Source organism: Meles meles, chromosome 15 (genome assembly GCF_922984935.1).
Source record: "Meles meles chromosome 15, mMelMel3.1 paternal haplotype, whole genome shotgun sequence".
Taxonomy (NCBI): domain Eukaryota; kingdom Metazoa; phylum Chordata; class Mammalia; order Carnivora; family Mustelidae; genus Meles; species Meles meles.
The window spans coordinates 31,550,854-31,571,442 of NC_060080.1; the positions used below are offsets into that span (position 1 = coordinate 31,550,854).

A 20,589-nucleotide genomic window follows, 5' to 3' on the forward strand; every position below is an offset into this window, starting at 1 on the left:
CCCAGGACCCTGAGATCATGACCTGAGCCAAAGGCAGAGGTTTAACCTACTGAGCCACCCAGGTGCCCCCGCCTTTTCACACTCTTAATTTTGGTTATCGATACAGATGTTCTTACCTTTAATGAAGTCCAGTTTATCAACATTTTCTTCCATGGTTTTGGTGTCTTAAGAAATCTTTCCTTATTTGGGGTGCCTGGGCAGCTCAGTCAGTTAAGCGACTGCCTTTAGCTCAGGTCATGATCCTAGCGTCCTAGGATTGAGTCCCACATCGGACTCCCTGCTTAGCAGATAGCCTGCTTTTCCCTCTCCCTCTGCCTGCCACTCTTCCTACTTGTGCTCTTTATCTGTCAGATAAATAAATAAAATCTAAAGCTTTCCATATTCTAAGGTCATGGAGATCTCTTACATTTGCTTCTACAAGTTTTATTATCTTAAACTTTGAACTCACTTTTTTTTTTTTTTAAAGATTTCATTTATTTATTGGAGAGAGCAAGACAGACATAGTGAGAGAGGACAGGAGCAGGGAGAAGCAGGCTACCTGCTGAGCAGGAAGCCAATGTGGGACTCGATCCCAGGACTCTGGAACCATGACCTGAGCTGAAGGCAGTCACTTAACCAACTGAGCCACCCAGGGGCCCTAAACTCATCTTGAATAAAAGTTCAATTGGACAGAAAATTCTGTTTTCCCTTAGTCCTTGAAGCTACCACTCAACTGTTAGCCTCTATTGTTAAAGAGAAGCCTTCTGTCATTCTATTTGTAGTTCTTTTCAAGTACTACTCTCTTTTCTCTCTATCCTTGATGTTCTATAGTTTCACTAGAATGTTTTTGGCTATAGGTTTGTTGTTATTAATCCTGTCCAGTATTTGGAATTCATTTCTGATCTGGGAACTCATGTCTTCATTTCTGGTAAATTCTCAATTTTTACCTCTTCAAGTATTTCTTCTCCATCATTCTTTAACTGAAACTCCTATTAGATGACGTCAAAGCCCTTCAATGTAGCCTTTATTACTCTTAGCTATTCTTCACATTCTAATTGTGGTTTCTCTGTGTCACATTCTGACCTCAATTCCTTTTTCCAATTCATTAATTTTCTGCTTGAACTAAGTTTAGCAAATGTTTACTACATACTGAGTTTTTATTTATTTATATTTAATTCCCAATATCCCTGTATTTTTTTTGATACTTGCCTGTTCTTATTTTCTTTCCACCTATTTTTGTTTCAGCACATCTTCTTTACAAATGGATCACAGTCCTTCATTTATCTCTGAGCATCCTAAACTTTTTAAAAATTCTTTGTATGTCTATTGTACAAAATTAATTTCATCTGGAATGAATTCATTTTCTAACTGTTGATTTTGTTAGCACTCTAAACATTAGAATTTGTCTTTTATTTTGGAATTTTGTATTATATAGACTTTTTAGGGGGAGGCTTTTAATTTCTGGTTTCCTTTTTTTCTCTCCCATCCATTTATGGTCACTCTTGTAGACCTGAACCTGCTCTGTAAATGATTTTGGGGTCCCAGGCTCTGTAATCATACCGGCTTAATACTGTAGGATAATTTGTTAAGTTTTAAAGTATTTTTGTTATAAGGTAGTGTGTCTTTGTCCCCGACCTCAAGTCCAAACCCTGCAGGGCGGAAGTTGTAGGATTGCTCCAGCATCTTATAATTAGGGCCCTGGAGCGAGAAGTCTCGCTCACTTTCATAGAGCACATTTAGTCTTCATTATCCTCAAGGGCAACACCCAACTACCGACGCTCATTACTCTGAATGTTGACTCTATTTCTGATCTTATTTTTGAGCCTAGTTATGTATAGTCCTTTAAAAAAAAATACACTTTACGACTTCTGTGAGTTTGAAGCAAGAATGAAGGGGTGTTGTGAAGCTTAAGCTTACCATACTATTTAGTGTAAAAATCTTAAATTTTTTGTTTTATAACAACCTTATGTTTGTGGATTTTAGAGTCAGAACAAAGTAAGAGCTAAAAATCTCAGAATGATGACCAATGCTAACTTATTAGGACTAAATCCTGTATTTTAGCATTGAATACCCAAGGAGAAAGTTACTATTTTTCCACCCCCATAACATTTTATTCATCCAGGTCCTAGACTTGATTTTCCTGTTCATTTCACTCCTTTTATTCTAAAAAATAATGTACAGTGTGAAGTGGTTAGCTAAATATTTTAGGTAGGTTACTTTAGTTTCACAAAATCCTGAGTCCTACTATTGTTATTTCCTACTTTAGAAATACAAATATGGGGATTTAGAGATTGGAGATAAACTGCCCACAGTCACATACAACTAAGCAGCAGAGCTGAGGCTGGAACACAAGTAGCCTAACCTCAGGTCCAACTTCCATGGCTGCTTCAATGACAGGGCATTCATGGTCTTTTCTTAGCTTTGCTATAGAAGACATGATGGACTGTCAGCTGTAAATGCCTCCCCTCTGTGGGATCTGCTTCTTTTATAATGAATGAGAGGCTAGTTTTTTGTGGGTTTCGTAAGATAACAGAAACAAATGTTGACAATGAGCCTCTGAGGAACGGATAATATGACTGAGTAGTCAGCAGTCAATATCTATGATTTTAGCTGGAAACAAGAATTAAGATTCCAATTTTAACGCAAATGTAGAGCTTTCATTCAGACTTTTTTTTTTTTTTTGGGTGTGTAATTAATTACTTACCTCTGCTAAGTCTTCAAAGCAGCTTCCTACTAAGGGATGGGGGCTACCTTCATCAGTCATTTCCACAGTATCTTCTATATGGCCCAGTAACTTTACACTAAGTTCATGTATATCTACTATACGACTAAATATATTTTCTACATCCTGTTGGGAGGAAAAGCAAATTCAGTTAGTTTATAGAATAAAAAACAAATTTTGAGCCAGTAAGTCATTTTATAATCATGAAATTTAACATGGCAAATACAGTGAGAAATTTTAACTTACAAATGCAAGTAAAAGACAATTCAAGAATTCTTTTTGCAAAGGTGTACAATTTGCAAATACATTTCTTTAGGGCAATGGTTCTCAAAATAATATACAGTACTTTTAAAAGCAAAAAATTTAGTGAGAAGAATGGCACTGTTTTACATTTCTGTAAATCTCTACCATCTAGCTTAATAGAATATAGCTGCATTTAATCTGTTGTGATACAGTTTTTGATAAAAGCATACAAAGAAAATCCAGCTTTACACAGATAGGTGGAAAAGGGAGGAATATTTCAATAGTCTATTCAAATAACTGTAGATCTTTTTTTTTTTATCAGTAGAGTATCTTTAATGAGATTTAAGTCATATACCGTAAAACTCACCCTTTCAAAGTGCACTATTCAATGGTTTTCACATATTCAGAGCTGTTCAGTTATCACCACTATCAAATTCCAGAATATCATTATCATCCCAGAGAGAAGGTCTACATCCATGAGCAGCAGTCTCCATCCTTCTTTTCTGCCCTGGGGCTGGAAACCACTAATCTACTTTCTAACTCCACAGATTTGCCTATTCTGGACATTTCATATAAATGAAGTAGACAGACTTTTATGATATTACACCAAAAGTCAGCAAATGGTAGTTTCTTAAATGTTAGTTGCAATGTGGAATCTGAACCCATATCAATTTTGTACTTCTACATTAAAATCCATTAGTCTATATTAAACTCTGAATGGATTCTTTACTGATGTGTGCTTTTGTAGCATTATGAATTTGGCCACCTGGAAAGTAGTGGTCCACTGAATTCCACGAATCTTCCAAATGTTAACACACTTAACACATTTCACTACAGAGTATTAGAAGACCAAATCCATTATCACCACCGTATCACACACTGGTAGTGTGAGTGGATAAAAATTTTCCAGAATTTTATTTGCATTTGAAAATTCAATTTTTAACACTATCAACAAATACTGTCACTTTCCTCGAAGTGACAGGTTTGTTCATTTTATTCCCCCACTTCACTTATTTTTGAGAAATGTCTGCCAAATATACAAGTCTGAATAACCACAGTCTGTCAGTCATTCTTTCAGGTAAAGTAGTGTCTCAGGAAGAAAATGGCTCGTTCAGTTAGCAATGCAGTCATACAGTGCTTTCCTTCAAAGCAACCACCCTACTTTGATATGTAGTAGAAATGCTTATGTGTGCTTCCTAACTGCCTCAGCTCTTCTCTTCTTATCTAGGCCTTCTCAGGACATGCCAAGCTCTTGTTCTACCAGTAGTGACAAAAAAATCCATGAGTCCATATGTACTGCCCTTTTATTTCATTTCTTCATTCTATTCGTCTATCATCTCATTTTTATTACAAATATGTTTACATACAAGAATGCTCAATACAATGCCTAGTGACTTCTGTAAGATATTCTGTAGGTTAGATTCCTGGATAGACTTCTACCATGGGGTTATGTATTTAAAATGTCAGTGGAGACAGAATGGGAGAAGATATTTATTTACAAACAACATATCAGATAAAGGGCTAATATCCAAAATCTATAAAGAACTTATCAAACTCAACACCCAAAGAACAAATAATCCAATCAAGAAATGAGCAGAGGACATGAACAGACATTTCTGCAAAGAAGACATCCAGATGGCCAACAGACACATGAAAAAGTGTTCCACATCACTCGCCATCAGGGAAATACAAATCAAAACCATAATGAGATACCACCTCACACCAGTAAGAATGGCTAAAATTAATAAGTCAGGAATGACAGATGCTGGCGAGGATGCGGAGAAAGGGGAACCCTCCTACACCGTTAGTGGGAATGCAAGCTGGTGCAACCACTCTGGAAAACAGAATGGAGGTTCCTCAAAAAGTTGGAGATAGAGCTACCCTGTGACCCAGCAATTGCACTACTGGGTATATACCCTGAAGATACAAATGTAGTGATCCGAAGGGGCATGTGCACCCAAATGTTTATAGCAGCAATGTCTACAATAGCCAAACTATGGAAAGAACCTAGATGTCCATCAACAGATGAATGGATAAAGAAGATGTGGTATGTATATATATATTTGTGTGTGTACACACACACACACACAATGGAATACTTGCAGCCATCAAAAGAAATGAAATCTTACCATTTGTGATGACATGGGTAGAACTAGAAATAAGTCAATCAGAGAAAGATAACTATCATATGATATCCCTGATATGAGGAAGTTGAGAAGCAACATGGGAGATTTGGGGGGTAGGAAAAGAATAACTGAAACAAGATGGGATCGGGAGGGAGATAAACCATGACACTCTTAATCTCACAAAACAAACTGAGAGTTGCCGGGGGGAGGGGGGTGTAGGGTGAGGTTGTTTGGGTTACAGACATCAGGAATGGTATGTGCTATGGTGAGTGCTGTGAAGTGTGTAAAACTGGCGATTCACAGATTTGTACCCCTGGGGCTAATAATACATTATATGTTAATTTAAAAAAATAAAAAAATATATATACAAGTGATTTATGCCTCAATAAAAAATAAATAAATAAATAAAATGTCAGTGGATAGCTTTTTAGAGTCCACTGGTTAACCCTCCCACAAGTAGCATATGGGAGTAACAGTCTAACCAAACCCTCACAAAACCAAATACTGTCAATTTTAATTTATTTTTAAGATTTTACTTATTTGACACACAGAGAGAGACAGTGAGAGAGGGAATGCAAGCAGAAGGAGTGGGAGAGGGAGAAGCAAGCTTCCCACTGATCAGGGAGCCCGATGCAGGGCTTGATCCCACGGACCCTGGAATCATGACTTGAGCTAAAGGCAGATACTTAACAACTGAGCCACCCAGGTGCCCCAACTACTGTCAATTTTAACTTTTAGAAAAATGCCTAGGTAACTGAAAAACAAGAACTAATTACAATTATTCAGTTACTATTTTTTTATTTGATTATTTTTAGTAGTGACTTTTTTTTTAATCAAATCAACATTGAGGCATGATTCATGTCCAATAAGATAAATCTACTTTGATGTACTTCTGGATATATTTTATGTAGCTATTCACTCTTGTAACTATCACTATAGTCAAGATACAAAAGTTTTATTATGTTAAGAAGTTTCCTTATGCCCCATCCCCAATAATCACCACTATTGCTCCCAGGAAGCTAGTGATCTGCTTTCTGTCACTATAGATTAGAATTCTAGAATATTTTTTAAAAAATGGAATCATATATAATCTTATTTGCCTAGTTTCTTGGCTAATGTTTTTGAGATGCATCCTTATTGTTGCTTTTTTCTTTAAGATTTTATTTGTCAGAGAGAGAGAGAAAGAAAGAGAGAGAGAGCACAAGCACAAACAATGGGAGAGACAGGCAGAGGGAGAGGCAGGTAGAGGGAGAAGCAGGGTCCCCTCTGAGCAAGGAGCCCAACACAGGACTTGATCCGAGGATCCTGGGATCACGACCGGAGCCAAAGGTAGACGCTTAACCAACAGAGCTACCCAGGCGTCCCCTTACTGTTGCTTTTATAACTACTTCATTCCTTTTAATTCTGAGTAGTCTTCCTTTGTATGGACATACCACAATTCATGTATTCATTTACCTGCTGATGGATATTTGGGTTGTTTCAAGTCTGGGCCATTACACTGCCATGAACACTCACAAACAAGTTTTGTATGGACATATTTTCCTTTCTTCTGGGTAAAAACCTAGCAGCGGAATTGCTGGTAGAATGGCTAGTTTATATTTAATGTTACACAAAACAACCAAACTCTTTTCCTAAGTATTTGTACTAGACAACATTCCCACAAGCAGTTGCTCCACATTCTTTTCAGCATTTGGTATTGTCAGTCTTTTTAATTACAGCCTTTCTATCTATTGAATCTGTAGTAGTATCTCACTGTGGTCTTAATTTGCATTTCCATAGGATACTAATGTTGAGTATCTTTCAATGTGTTTTTTGGCCATTGATATAGCTAGTTTCATAAAATCTGTGAATTTTTTAACCCACTTAAAAATATCAGGCTGTTATTCCAATTATTGAATTGTAAAAGTTCCTTATATATTCTGGATTCAAGTCCTTTGTCAGGTATATGTATTACAAATAGCTTCTACCATTCTGTGGCTTTTTATTTTTATGGCAGTCTCTTTAGAAGAGCAAAAGTTTTTTATTTTATTGAAGTCCAATTCATTAATTTTTTATTATGGTTCTTGATTTTTGTGTCTTAAGAGATCTTTACCTATTCTTTACTCCTTTCTATTTTATTAATTTAAATCTTTTATTTATTTATTTGTCAGATAGAGAAAGAGAGAGCATAAGAAGGGGGAGTGGCAGGCAGAGAGAGAAGGAGGCTCCCCACAGACCAAGGAGCCCAATGCAGGACTTGATCCCAGGATCCCAGGATCATGACCTGAGCCAAAGGCAGCCGCTTAACTAACTGAGTCACCCTAGCATCCCCTAGTCCTTTATTTTTTAAAAATTTTATTTTTAAGTAATCTCTTTACCCAATGTGGGGCTTGAACCCTGAGATCAAGAGTCACACTATCCACTGATTGAGCCAGCCAGGTGCTGCTTTGCTCCTTTATTTTTAAAAACAACTTTATTAAGGTAAAATTCACATAGAATGTAACTCATCTATTTAAAATGAACAATTCAATTTTTTTTTTACTCTAAAGATTTGTGCAAATCATAAACCACTCCTGTAACTTTTTTTTTTTTTAAGATTTTGTTTATTTATTTGACAGAGAGAGATCACAAGTAGGCAGAGAGGCAGGCAAAGAGAGAGAGGGGAGGAAGCAGGCTCCCTGTCAAGCAGAGAACCCGATGCGGGACTCAATCCCAGGACCCTGAGATCATGACCTGAGCCAAAGGCAGAGGCTTAACCCACTGAGCCACCCAGGCACCCTACTGCTGTAACTTCTAATGGCCATCTATTGCCATGCCTTGAGCCCCAGTCTCAGCTTCTGCAGTAAGCACTACGTTTTCGACAGTCATCCACGGCTAGACTTCTAGGAATTACTAGATGTAACCCCCTTAGACAATCTCAGCTGTTTTCACCACTCAGTGCATTTCCCCAGGATTCAGTTAGGTTGGTTTGATTACTATTGTAAGATCAGTGATCCCTTCTCTAATTCTCAACGTTACTGGCTCTCTCTTTTTGCTCCCCAAAATATTGTTGTCACACTCTATTATGGTAATTACCATACTATATTGTTATTTAATATTCAAGTTTACATTTCGGTCTTGACTAGACTCCCAACTGAGGGAAGGAAGGTCTTATTCATTTCTGAATACCCACTGCTAAGGACTATATGATGCCTAACAACATATATAGGCAGCACTGATGAAGTATTAGTTGAATGACTTAAATGAGTCAAATTAAACAAAAATAAATCTTCCATCTTAACAAGAGACTTTATTCCTTGGAGTACACAGATGATTCTTTAAGTTTATTTGCATTTATAATTCAGTCTAGTTTATAATGTATCCTCTCATTTTTGATGTTGAACTTGCTGAACCTGTTGTAGCAACTCTGAGATCAGACACTATGAATTAAATCTCACAACTTAAAAAAAATTTGACAAGTTAGCAATCATGAACTACACAAATTCAAATTTGAGTGGTCATGTAAAATTAACAACACATGCAATGATATATGTGTACACAACAATACTTACATTAGCTGAAAACAATTTTGAATTGGAGACAAAGGGCTCTCTAAAAACTTTTATAATTAAATTTAGTTCCCTTATGTACTGTCGAATTTCTGCCATAAATGCTTTTACCAAATCATAGTAAGTTTGCTCTCCTGAGGTGGAAGGCTCTTCATCAGTTAAAGATAATATATTTATATCTTCTACATCTTGATGAAACATGTCCATTAATACCTAGAGAGTTAGAGAGATAAAACAAGTACAATAAAATATGAACCTATAGTTGAAGTTAAGCACCCTATGTTGCTTTTTGAATACAGCTCTTAAGTGATAAAAAGCAGATACACAATAATCTCTTCTTGGCTCTACTGCTACTACCTCCTCCATATCTTCTCTAAAACAGAATTCTCCATCTAATATCATAGACTGCCTCCTCCAAGTCCTCTATTAATACTATTTTCTGTCTCTCTCCTGTTAATCTATTACTTCAAATTTGTTCCCAAATTCTGTTAGATTTCTTTCTGACTTAGTTTCCCCTGTTTCATACCCTTGCCATTACCACCTCATTCCAGGGCCTCACCACCCTGTCTCTGAATAATTCACAGTGTGCTAACTGGCTTCCTTGGTTACAATTGTTGGAGACTGATCAAAACTAGTCCTTCTTAATATTAAAGAAGTCTACTATCCAAAGAAGAAGGCTACTATTCAAAGAAGTCTACTATTATTACTCTTGTTAAACCTCATCGTTCCACTTCTGTAAATTTCTACATCATTATCCCTACAACACAATTAAATAACATTTTATCTTGGATTACTTTCTGCTTGTTTCACAGATAGAAGTTTCCCGTCATCAACTCTGGAGACTTTTTTCCCCTTAAAATTTTATTTATTTATTTGAGAGAGAACACGAGCAGGTGGAGGAGCAGAGGAAAAGCGAGAAGGAAGCTTCCTGCCAAGCAGGGAGCTGGACATATGGCTCGATCCCAGGACCCCAGGATCATGACCTGAGCAAAAGGTAGATTTTTAATGGACTTAGCCACCCAGGTGTCCCTGGAGCCTTGTTTTATACTTCTCTTGCATCTCCTCCCTGTGTGAGGTCACAGTATGTGCTCAGAAATATTTTACTTATCTAATTGTTTAAAAGTATCAAATATTTTACATACATAACTATTTTAAAAATCAAATAATTCATTAAAAAATATCAATATATTTGAAATCCTTCCTCAGATTAGGTGATTTGTATGTTCACAATCTGTATGTTCACATTCTGAAAGAACAAATACTAGAACATAATTAAGTGGACTTAGTAATCAGAGAGAATAGTCCAAACCAACAAGAGTATAGTGAGAAAAAAAGGATTGAAAATGCCTCATCAGAAAATATTTTCTTTTCTACAAAATCATTTTTAGGAAATGAAAATATCAAGGCAATCTAGTAAATAACTAAAAGCTTTAGACTCAGATCTAGAGTCTAAGTCTAGGCTTTGAAACTTCTAAGAAATCCTGGACCAATCTTTATCTCTCTGAACTTCAGTTTCCCTTTTATAAGAGCATCTACCTTAGAGGGGTACCCTAAAGACCAAATGAGATAAATTTCATATATGCTTAACTTTCAATCACTGTTTGCTCTTAACATTCTAATAAAACCAAACAAGTAGTATCTATAGATAGTTAAGTACTGAAATAAAACTCAAGAGTTTAGTGTTTTTACATTTTCAAAATTTGTTTTAGAAAATCCATAATCTTCTAAGTGTCCCAATCGAAATGATTTAAAGAATTTCACTAATAAGAGATTATTACTAGTATTACTCCTACTTGCATGAACACATGAAAGAAAATTGCCTGACATGTTTAAACAGTTTAGTACTATACATATATATATATATATATAAAAATATTCTATTTCCATAAAGTGTTATCTTGAGTACTTGCTGTTAGGTTACTGGATATATACCCTAACACATAATATATAATTTTATTGTCTGAATAGTATGTTAGTATTCAATAAACCAGGAATAAAAATTTAAGATCAAAACATAGAGATCAGTATCTTACCTTATCAGCACACATTGCCACTTTAATATCCTGTTTTGTAATTTCATAATGCCGTATATTTCGTACGTAATTCCCCACCAGCTTTAAAATGTCTGCAGAAATGTATTCTAATACTGCTACTATGTAAACAGAAACCTGGTGGTCAATTTTATAACCTAGGACCTCCTGAAAAATTAAAAGAAAAATGTGTTTAAAAATCATATACTACAAATTTGACACACTGATTAAAAATAAAAAAAAATATATAATTTGGCTTAACTTTTTCTGAGGCCGGTGACTACCAACAACATTTAATTGTAAGTGGTTCATCTATGAATAATATATATACTGCTATTTGGAAATGTAAGCTAAGCAGGCAAGGCAGAATTACCCATGATCATATAAAATACTTAAGTAGTACACATTACTATATAGATCATCCTTAACCTAGGAAGGGAAGCTCCAATTTGGGGGAGGGGAGAAATGTTCACTTTACCTAATTCAGGATACCTGGAATTAACTATAACAAAAGATGTTTTTTCTTTATGCAGAACAAAAATTAATGTATTATTGGTATCTGGAAATATCTACAAGCCTTATACTTCTATTCTTCTTTCCAAAGGAACCCGGGATCCTAAAACCCTGACGGCACATTCCTGGTATCTATAACTGTTTCTATGGGAAAAAAAAACAAAAACAAAAACAAGCTATGTTCTACTGAACAACAGTGGTTAATAATAGTATCATTAAACTTCAAAGAAAGTATGGGATTTTGTGGGGTCTACAGGAAAACAAATTCTATTTTCTAAACAATCCAATTAAAAAAAAACACTTTGAAATAAGAAATTTAAGTTGAGGACAAGTGGCATTTACCTTTAAAGACATGTAAAAACTATTTAAATGGTTATAGTAATAAGAATGTATTAGTAAGTTGAAATGATATCCATAATTAGATAAAAAAAATTCAGTTTATGATCATTATTCATAGAGCATGGACATACCTCAATTTGTTAATTTTCTTGGAATATAATTCAATATATGGCTAGTAGGACTCATGAAAAGAGAATTATAAAGAAGCATGCAATTACTAAGAGTTTAGTAATTTTTACTTACTTCTTTAGACCAGTAAGATATAGGCAGATATTTCTATCCCAATAACCTAAGTACAAAACATAATCTTTTGACAGCCTTAAACATCATCCAAGTGTCAATCTTAAATCTTGGACAAGATCAAATAGACCTAAGTTCCCTAACAGTATCACTTTGAGTCCTGTGAACCTGGACTAAAAGTCAATCACTTTCTGCCTCAGGCACCTCTTCTACAAACTAGGGATGAGAACAGTGACTTTGTGGAGTAATAAAACTTAGAGATAATATATACAAGCATTAGCATTTTGCTTGTATCACAGTACACAGAAAGTTATTGATATGGAAAGTACTAAGGTTTTAATTACTACAGTACCTATATTTTTGATGAATTTGTTTGTTTTATTAAATAAATAGAAACAGCATTATTAGAGTTTCCAGCAATTATTCTATTAGTTCTGGAGAGATTCAGCTGACTGATTTAAATTAGGAGTAGGACTAGGCAGTTTAAGTAACCTTTAGGAAGTTTTGTCCAAAGATTACACATAGCCCTGCGGCAGACTCACAGAGGTCCTTTACACATCTAACAATTTGAAGATTTATAGGGACACTTAGGTCTAACCAACAAGAAAGGAGTTTTATAAATTTTCTTTGAGGTTCTGGTACCACCTGTGATGAATAAAATTCACAATTATAACTTTTCTTAGTCTTTTCAATTTGCATATTTTTGTTGGTATGAAATTACTTTAAATCATGCTGCCCAACTTATAGTTTCCTATTATATCATCCCTCCCCATGACATGACTTCCTGGAAAATTAAAAAGAGAGAATTTTACTCTTCAATTCACTATCATCCACAAAATATATTCTTAGTGCTTTAAAATCATGGGTTTTATTTTGCTTTTCAAAGGCAAGAAGGCAGTATTTCAGCTTTACCTTTAGTAAAGGATGAATTTTTTCTACTGGGAGAGATAAAGGGTTTCTTCGCTTCCTCTTTTCAATAGCCGATTGGGCATCAGCTATTGCCCACTTATCAATTGGATGAGGGAAACTTTTTTGAACACGTTCCTTGGAAAATAGGAAAATAACAACTAAGCAACAAATATATTAAATAGTGCTCTTCACTTACAATTTACTTTTAAAGTCAAAGAATCCCAAAAGCAGGCTTTTCACATATGGTATAATTTATAGTGCAAACATACTTAAGCTAAGAGAAAACTATAGCTGTCAATGTATTAGTATTTTACTTAGGCAATTCAGAGACTAAATATCCCTTGTATTATCTAGGGGGAAAATCACATTCTGAATTTCAGCTTCACTGTGATAGAGCTAATGACAAGAATGATTAGAATAACCACTGCTTATATAAAATCTCAAGGAACAAGACCTAAGTTCAATAAGCAAATATCTAAATCCAATTTTCCTTCATTTGTCCTTTCAACACCAATCACAATCTCAAGTGGCATTTTGCATTTGAAGAATGCATTTGAAGAATTTTTTCTTTACTTTTTCATCATGCAAAAATACCTGACTTCAAAACTATTTGCACATCATGGAAATCAAGGATTTACATTGGTAATGGTAATTTTTATACACTGATACACTGTAGCTCATCATTAGAGTTTGAATCCTTCAAAGATCATTAATTTTTAACAAAATACTTCATTTTAATTTCTACCTCTTATTTGGTTAGAATTTCCGCTGAAAGTGAAGGAACTCACGTTAATATAAAAGCCTAATTTCCCTACTTTAATACATTAATGTAATTCATTTCAAACCATTCTCTCAAGTTTTAGAATTCCACTTTCGGGATACCATAGTTAAAACCAGCAGAGGTCGCTATTAACATAATTTAAACACATGTATATAACTGGTAGTATGTAAAAACTATTAGATAAAATTAAACATCACTGATTTTAAGTCTACATAAAACTTTTGTCAGTTGCTATTAAAGTGGACAATAAAAAAGACTGCCATGTGATACTCTGGGGGGAAAATGTAGATCTAGGACACATTAAGAACAAACATCTATGTTTAAGGCTAAATCAGCTGCCACACGTAAGAGGTGATTGTTTCAATTCTCATTAATGGAATTAAGAGGTGTGTTGAAAGAAATTACTATACTTATACAAATGTAGTTTAAAAACTTTTTGAAATGCCTAGCTGAAAAGCTATTTGCGAGGACAGTATACCTTCATATAATACAGGCAATACAGAGGTCCAATATACTGGGGTGAGTTTGGCAGGCAAAAAGGAGAAAAGGGAAGGGGGAAAGGGTGGACAGGAACAACCAGAGCAAAAATTATTTTCCTTTTTCTCAGGAAATGACTTGCTAATCCAAAAATAACAATTAAGAGACTTGGGACTAACTTAACTATGGCTTCTAATTAAGATTTTCAGTGATGAGTTTCATGTGGTTAATTAAATGGGTAGACCCATAGTACAAACCTTACAATGGGATGGCCCTGTGGGTTGCTAATTTTTTTTTTCTCTTCCTCAACTCACAGTAAGAAATAATAAATTCTTAATACATTTTACATTACATCCTTAAACATCACACACATACTAAACTGGAACAAAGTTCATAAAACAGAACCTGCCCTAATACGCAATGCACTGATATTTTCTATTCATTTCAAAAACGTTAGTTGGGCAATGCACTGAAGTGATTTTATGACTGACTAATGGGTCATACCCTACAATCTTAAAAGCACTGATGTACCGTGGTGAAAGAAAAGCAGAAGAGAAGTTGAACTCAATATGACAATTCTAAATATACTGCACATATGCCTTTGGGGAAAAAAGAGTCGTTGGTGGAATTACAGAAGCAACACAACAGCAATCCCTTCCCATCTCAGTTTTATTCACCTAATTCCAAGTTTACCTACTGTTTTGAGAAAGAAGGGGAAAGAAAATCAGGAATGATAAGAGAAGGCAAGAAAGGAAAAATAGTATTGATAAAAAATGTATTTTAAACTTACTTAGGAGGTAACAAACAGGGTCAGAATGTATGGAAAAAGACTGGTAGAGTTAAAAAAAAAGTGCTTTGTCTAGTTTGAAAGAATTACTTTATCTCTTATAGTGGCAAATTTAATAGAGCAAAATAAATTTTTATGATTATTTTATATATTTTAAATGTTTTTTAAAAAGCCAAGGAGGAATGATCAATGAAAGAGTCATGAATTAGAATTCTATTACTCTGAGACTTTAAGATTAATAATTTCATGTGTTTGAAATGAGAAATTCCATCTTCATTAATATCTAGTGGCTTTGGGAAAAATCTGAGGTACAGAGCTAGGTTTGAGATTCTGCGGTCTCTTATTAGTAGAATCCTGTCTTTTCCTTTACAAAATAAAAGGGTCTAAATAGATATCCTTGTAAATCACTTCCAATACAAATATTCTAGGACCTGTGAAAATTCCCACTCACGTACTTCAGTGCAAATATTCAGACCTGCAAGTACTTTTGAAGTCCTATTAATAGTAATAAAGGCTTACTGTGGGAGAATTTGGGGAAGGGATCCTAGAAAGGTAAAAATATAGAGAAATTACTTGGGAAATCTAAATGTTAACAGAACATTATTAGAAATTATAAGGATTCTTTAGGATGAGAAGAATGAGAAGTTAAAAAAATGAATGGAAAAGTAAAACAAACTTTTTAAATTTTAGAATATAGCTCATAGGAAAAAAAAATATCTAATTAGCTCAAGAAAGCCCGAGTTAAATGAGAAGAAAAATGCATCAGTGCCATAAGAAATGAAAGTTGGTTAAATACAGGACACAGAAGCCAGGAAGGGAAAGAGGAACGTTATCGACACATGGAAATCAGTCTAGCTAACCAGAGAGAAAGAGGGAAAGAACAAGTTCAATTATGAAAGGATGAGACCTTAGAAATTAAAGGGAAAAAAAAGAAATTAAATAAAATATACTTTACCAGGCACATGGAAAAAATACTATTATTTTTTGCTTCTATTTTTAAAAAAGGTTAAATATAGAAAACGGAGAGGGAGCATAAACCAGACTGGAGCAATTTTATACCTGTCTCCTGAAAATAAATTATTTTGAAAAGACAGAAACAAATAATACATACCCCTCCTCTACATTACCAGAGCACTCGTATAAATGCTTCTTTATTTATCTTGAACACTGTCTGACAGACTCTCAAATACTGATGGCATGAATTTTGGCCACATCAATAAAACTAAATCCCTTTCCTTTGGACTATGATAGTTCACAGTCTGTGATTATCTGTAGTACAATTTATCAAAGTCTTAATTAACATAAGCAAGATTATAAATATGTCTATAATCCATCAGTTTTCAAGCACTTTTGAAGTATTTATTTTCCTAAAACTATAGGGCAACTAAAACTCACTTTTAGTCTACTAAAACAAATCCCCAGGGTGCCTGGGTGGTAAGCCTCTGCCTTTGGCTCAGGTCATGATCCCAGGGTCCTGGGAGCATCGAACTCTCTGCACAGCAGGGAGTCTGCTCGCCCCTCTCTCTCTCTGCCTGCCTCTGCCTACTTGTGGTATCTCTCTCTCTGTCAAATAAATAAATAAATAAATAAATCTTAAAAACATAACAAAACAACCCACAAATCCCCTTAGGGCCAAATATCAAGCAAGAATTGCTATTCTACTCTGAATTATGTTTATACTTTAATCAAAATGTATTCTTTAGAAAGATTAAAAATTTATACGTTGCACTAATTCAGACTGATCTATTTTTTTTTAAGTGTAGTTTTTATTATGGCCCTCAAATTTTATGGTTTTTTTTTTTTTTAAAGATTTCATCTATTTACTTGACAGACAGCGATCACAAGCAGTCAGATAGGCTGAGAGAGAGGAGGAAGCAGGCTCCCTGCCAAGCAGAGAGCCTGACGCAGGGCTTGATCCCACGTCCCAAGCCGAAGGCAGAGGCCCCAACCCACTGAGCCACCCAGGCGCCCCTGGCCCTCAAATTTTTAAAAAAATTTTGATGAATTCTCTCTTACCTCAAAATCTGAAGGACTTGCAAAATTCATGGCCCTTATTATTTTAAAAGAAAGCTCTGTGAATGTATTAAAGAAATTAAAGAAATAAAGAATCCTAATGAATGAGAAAAATGAAAACTAATTTCTGATAAAAGAATCTAAGACACCATTATATTCACTTAAGTATTGCTGAATATTCATATTTCTGTCTAAATAACCTTCCAGGAATGGCACAAGAAGGGTATTTGACTACTGAATGGAAAAGACCCAGGTTTCCACTTTTTAAAAAAATCTATTCTACAATTCTGAGGGTTGTCTAACATATAAAATAAGGAGAATAATAACTACTCTACAGGGTATTGTAAAAACATAAATATGTACATAACAGTACCCTGAAATTACAATGCCTATTACACAACTGACTGCCATTCTGTCTGATTCTATTATTGTCATATATTCTCTTTCCTGACCATTCCCAATCCCAAAGCCAGCTCACTAGTATATCACATGGCTACATCTATTTTAAGGGTCCAGATTAAGTGCTTAAAAATAACAAGAAAGGGGATAGGGTAACATATATCTTCAATATCTCAGAAGTTTTCTGAGTATTAAGAAGCTATGAAATATCCTTTATTATTTAGAGTCTTGAGGACCTACAATGTATTGGTTAAATGTGCACAAGTAAAAAGACAGAGATTCAGTAATTTTCAAGAATTCATGGAACTCTCCTTCAATATTGGGAAATTATATATTAGTTTCTACATTAACTAAAAGGAGGAAATTAGATAAACACAGGTATACAGTACAAGACATCTAGAAAGAGCTGAATTTGAGTTTATAAAGTAATCAAACCAGAAAATTCCTGGAATGACATTTAACATCAGAAGGATAAGCAAGATGAGATCTGTAACCCTATTCTAATACAGCAGGCACAAAGTTGGGTGCTGCATATTATAAATACTGTAGCAGAACCTAATTAGGATCCAAAAGAGCAATTGGAACTGGAACTGCTCATGAAAAGAGGCAACCAGTTCTATTCAACATCTACTCTGAATCCCAATATAATTAAATGCTTACAGGAAATCATGAATACAAATAGCTGACCTCATAACTCAACAGGGAACAATGGGATAACAATGTATGAAACCTACTTTGAAATACTTAAGAAATCAAAGTGAATTATTATTCTGTTGTACACAATCTTTTCCATATCCACAATACCTGTAATACAATGTATTTAAATATCTCTTTGCTTCAGCGGAAAATCTGGATCTCCCCTGAAGACTTCTAGAGCAAAAACTGCCCTTGTCCCAAAACCCGCTTGACGGTAAATTTAACATCTTTTCCACTCCCCAAGCTGTTTCTGGATCATGTAAAATCTTGCCATCATCCTGTGTGACTTTATCATCTATATTAAGGACATATAAAATACCCTGGCCTCTTAATCCCTTGAATACCTCATCTTGGGGACCTTGGCTTCTAGCCCAGCTGCCATGACATGGCCGCATCCTGCTTTGTAACTGTGTTACTGAGGAAATCTTAAATTTCAACAACTTTGTCTCTGATCCCAATCTATTCTTTTAATTCTCTCACTCAGGTATTCTAGTGTTATCAGTTCTCTGACCTTATTGGGAAATCCAGTACCCTAGTTCCCTGCGTGTTTTTTCCAGTTTACTTGCCCTCTCCTGGCAGAATGCCTGAGTTGGAATGTACATTCAGACGCTTAGACTTTCTGGGTTAGAGTCTTGGCTTTGCTACTTATTAGCTGTGACCTTGGGCAACGGCAATTTATTTAACCTCCCTGTGCTTCAGTTTCCACATTTATTCATTCAACATGTGTTTCCTGAGTGCCTTCTCAGTGCCAGACATTGTTCTAGGTGCTAGGAATTCAGCAGTCAGCAAGGAAAGTAACCTTGGAGTTTACATTCTGGGAAGGGGGAAAAAGCAGCACCATCTTCATGGGGTTATTAAAAACTGAATAAGGGATGTCTGGGTGGCTCAGTTGGTTAAGCTGCTGCCTTTGGCTCAGGTCATGGTCCCAGGGTCCTGGGATCGAGTCCCACATCAGACTCCTTGCTCAGCAGGGAGCCTGCTACTCTCTCTGCCTCTGCCTGCCACTCCGCCTGCTTGTGCTTGCACGCGCTTGCTTGCTCTCTCTCTCTCTCTCTGACAAATAAATAAATAAATAAAAATCTTTTTAAAAAATAATAAATTAAAAAAAAAACTTTAAATAAGGGTGTCTGGGTGACTCAGTTGGTTAGGCGACTGCCTTCGGCTCAGGTCATGATCCTGGAGTCCCGGAATCGAGTCCCCATATCAGGCTCCCTGGTCGGTGGGGAGTCTGTTTCTCCCTCTGACCTGTCCCCTCTCATGCTCTCTCCCATTCTCTCTCTCTCCCAAATAAATAAACAAAAAATCTAAAAAAAAAAAAAAAAAAACTTTAAATAAAACACAGATCATAGAAGTGTTTAGAACAGTATAGAACTATAGCAAGCACTCATATAGCAGCCATTATTATATTTCACCTTTTTTTCCTCTCCAGTTTGGGTTTTATGATCCTTTTTTCAGAAATTTCTCATTGGATATGCCCAATATCAATCCCCCAGCCCCCTGGGGAATGAAGCAGGGCCTGGGGTATTTAGATATAGCTCCTACCCAGACACTGTTTGATAAAATCTTTGTTACAATCTTATCTGTGTTGTGTTCTGAAAGCTTATGAGGCACTGCTATTATTGATTTGCCCCATTCCCTGGCCTACTGTTCCATCGTCTATCCACCATGGTGAAATACCATTCAACCCAACTACCTTTCCTGTGCCCACGTTTGAGTACTGCAAAAGATATGTCAGAGAAACCCAAAGATTTGTACCAGTATACATTCAAGGTTATTAAAGTCAAATTATCCTCATCATTACCAGAATATTTTGTATTTCCAGCTCTATCTCCCATTTTTCTGTAGTTGGGACCTTCAAACCTTCTTTCTTTTTTTCTCAGACTTGTAACTCCTTCATTCGCCTCTCATGGGAAGCTGATCCATAAGCCCTAACACCTATGTGATTAGCTTGCTCCTTTTATGGTTTCCCACAAAGCCTTTATGCACGGTATATCACATGTTATTACCCATATTCCTATCTGTATTTCCTCCAAACCAAAAACCCTAAAAAGACAGGGGCCATGTCATCTTGGTAAGAGACTGCAAAACTTCCTAGATTTTTATGTTTCCTTCTCCTTCCAATTGGTGGGAAGAGTTCACTTACTATCTAAAATACATGTAACAAGTGAAGATCAAGAGTTCAACTGATATATTTTTTTAAATTTAAGTAGGGTTTGACCTTAAGTAAATTTAAAAAACTTAAGTAAATTAAGTTTTTAAATTTAATTTAAGTGGGGCTTGAACTCACAACTCTGAGATTTAAGACCTGAGCTGAAATCAAAAGTCAGACACTTAATCAAATGAACCACCTAGGCATCCCTAAATGAAATATTTTTTTAAATGACAGTTGGCTTTAAAAACAAAAGACACTTGTTCCATTTCTTTGAAAAAAATGGATGGTATTTTGATAGGGATTGCATTAAATGTGTAGATTGCTTTAGGTAGCATAGACATTTTCACAATATTTATTCTTCCAATCCAGGAGCATGGAACATTTTTCCATTTTTTTGTGTCTTCCTCAATTTCTTTCATGAGTACTTTATAATTTTCTGTGTATAGATTCTTAGTCTCTTTGGTTAGGTTTATTCCTAGGTATCTTATAGTTTTGGGTGCAATTGTAAATGGGATTGACTCCTTAATTTCTCTTTCTTCTGTCTTGTTGTTGGTGTACAGAAATGCAACTGATTTCTGTGCATTGATTTTATATCCTGACACTTTACTGAATTCCTGTACAAGTTCTAGCAGTTTTGGAGTGGAGTCTTTTGGGTT

General features: G+C 35.3%; 1 protein-coding gene across 4 annotated transcripts in view; it reads right to left on the reverse strand.

The window, feature by feature from the left end:
• The window catches only part of SOS1 (SOS Ras/Rac guanine nucleotide exchange factor 1), a 151,924-nt gene that overhangs the window by 64,299 nt on the left and 67,036 nt on the right, over window positions 1-20,589 (reverse strand). For 3 of the 4 annotated variants that reach the window (XM_045978792.1, XM_045978791.1, XM_045978795.1), the window contains exons 3-6: window positions 12,632-12,763; window positions 10,631-10,795; window positions 8,601-8,810; window positions 2,684-2,827 (exon numbers count right to left, since the gene is read on the reverse strand). In XM_045978792.1, coding sequence (XP_045834748.1) covers window positions 2,684-2,827; window positions 8,601-8,810; window positions 10,631-10,795; window positions 12,632-12,763 — 651 coding nt within the window. The remainder of the gene's footprint in view (window positions 1-2,683; window positions 2,828-8,600; window positions 8,811-10,630; window positions 10,796-12,631; window positions 12,764-20,589) is intronic. The other variant, XM_045978794.1, reaches the window with a different exon arrangement.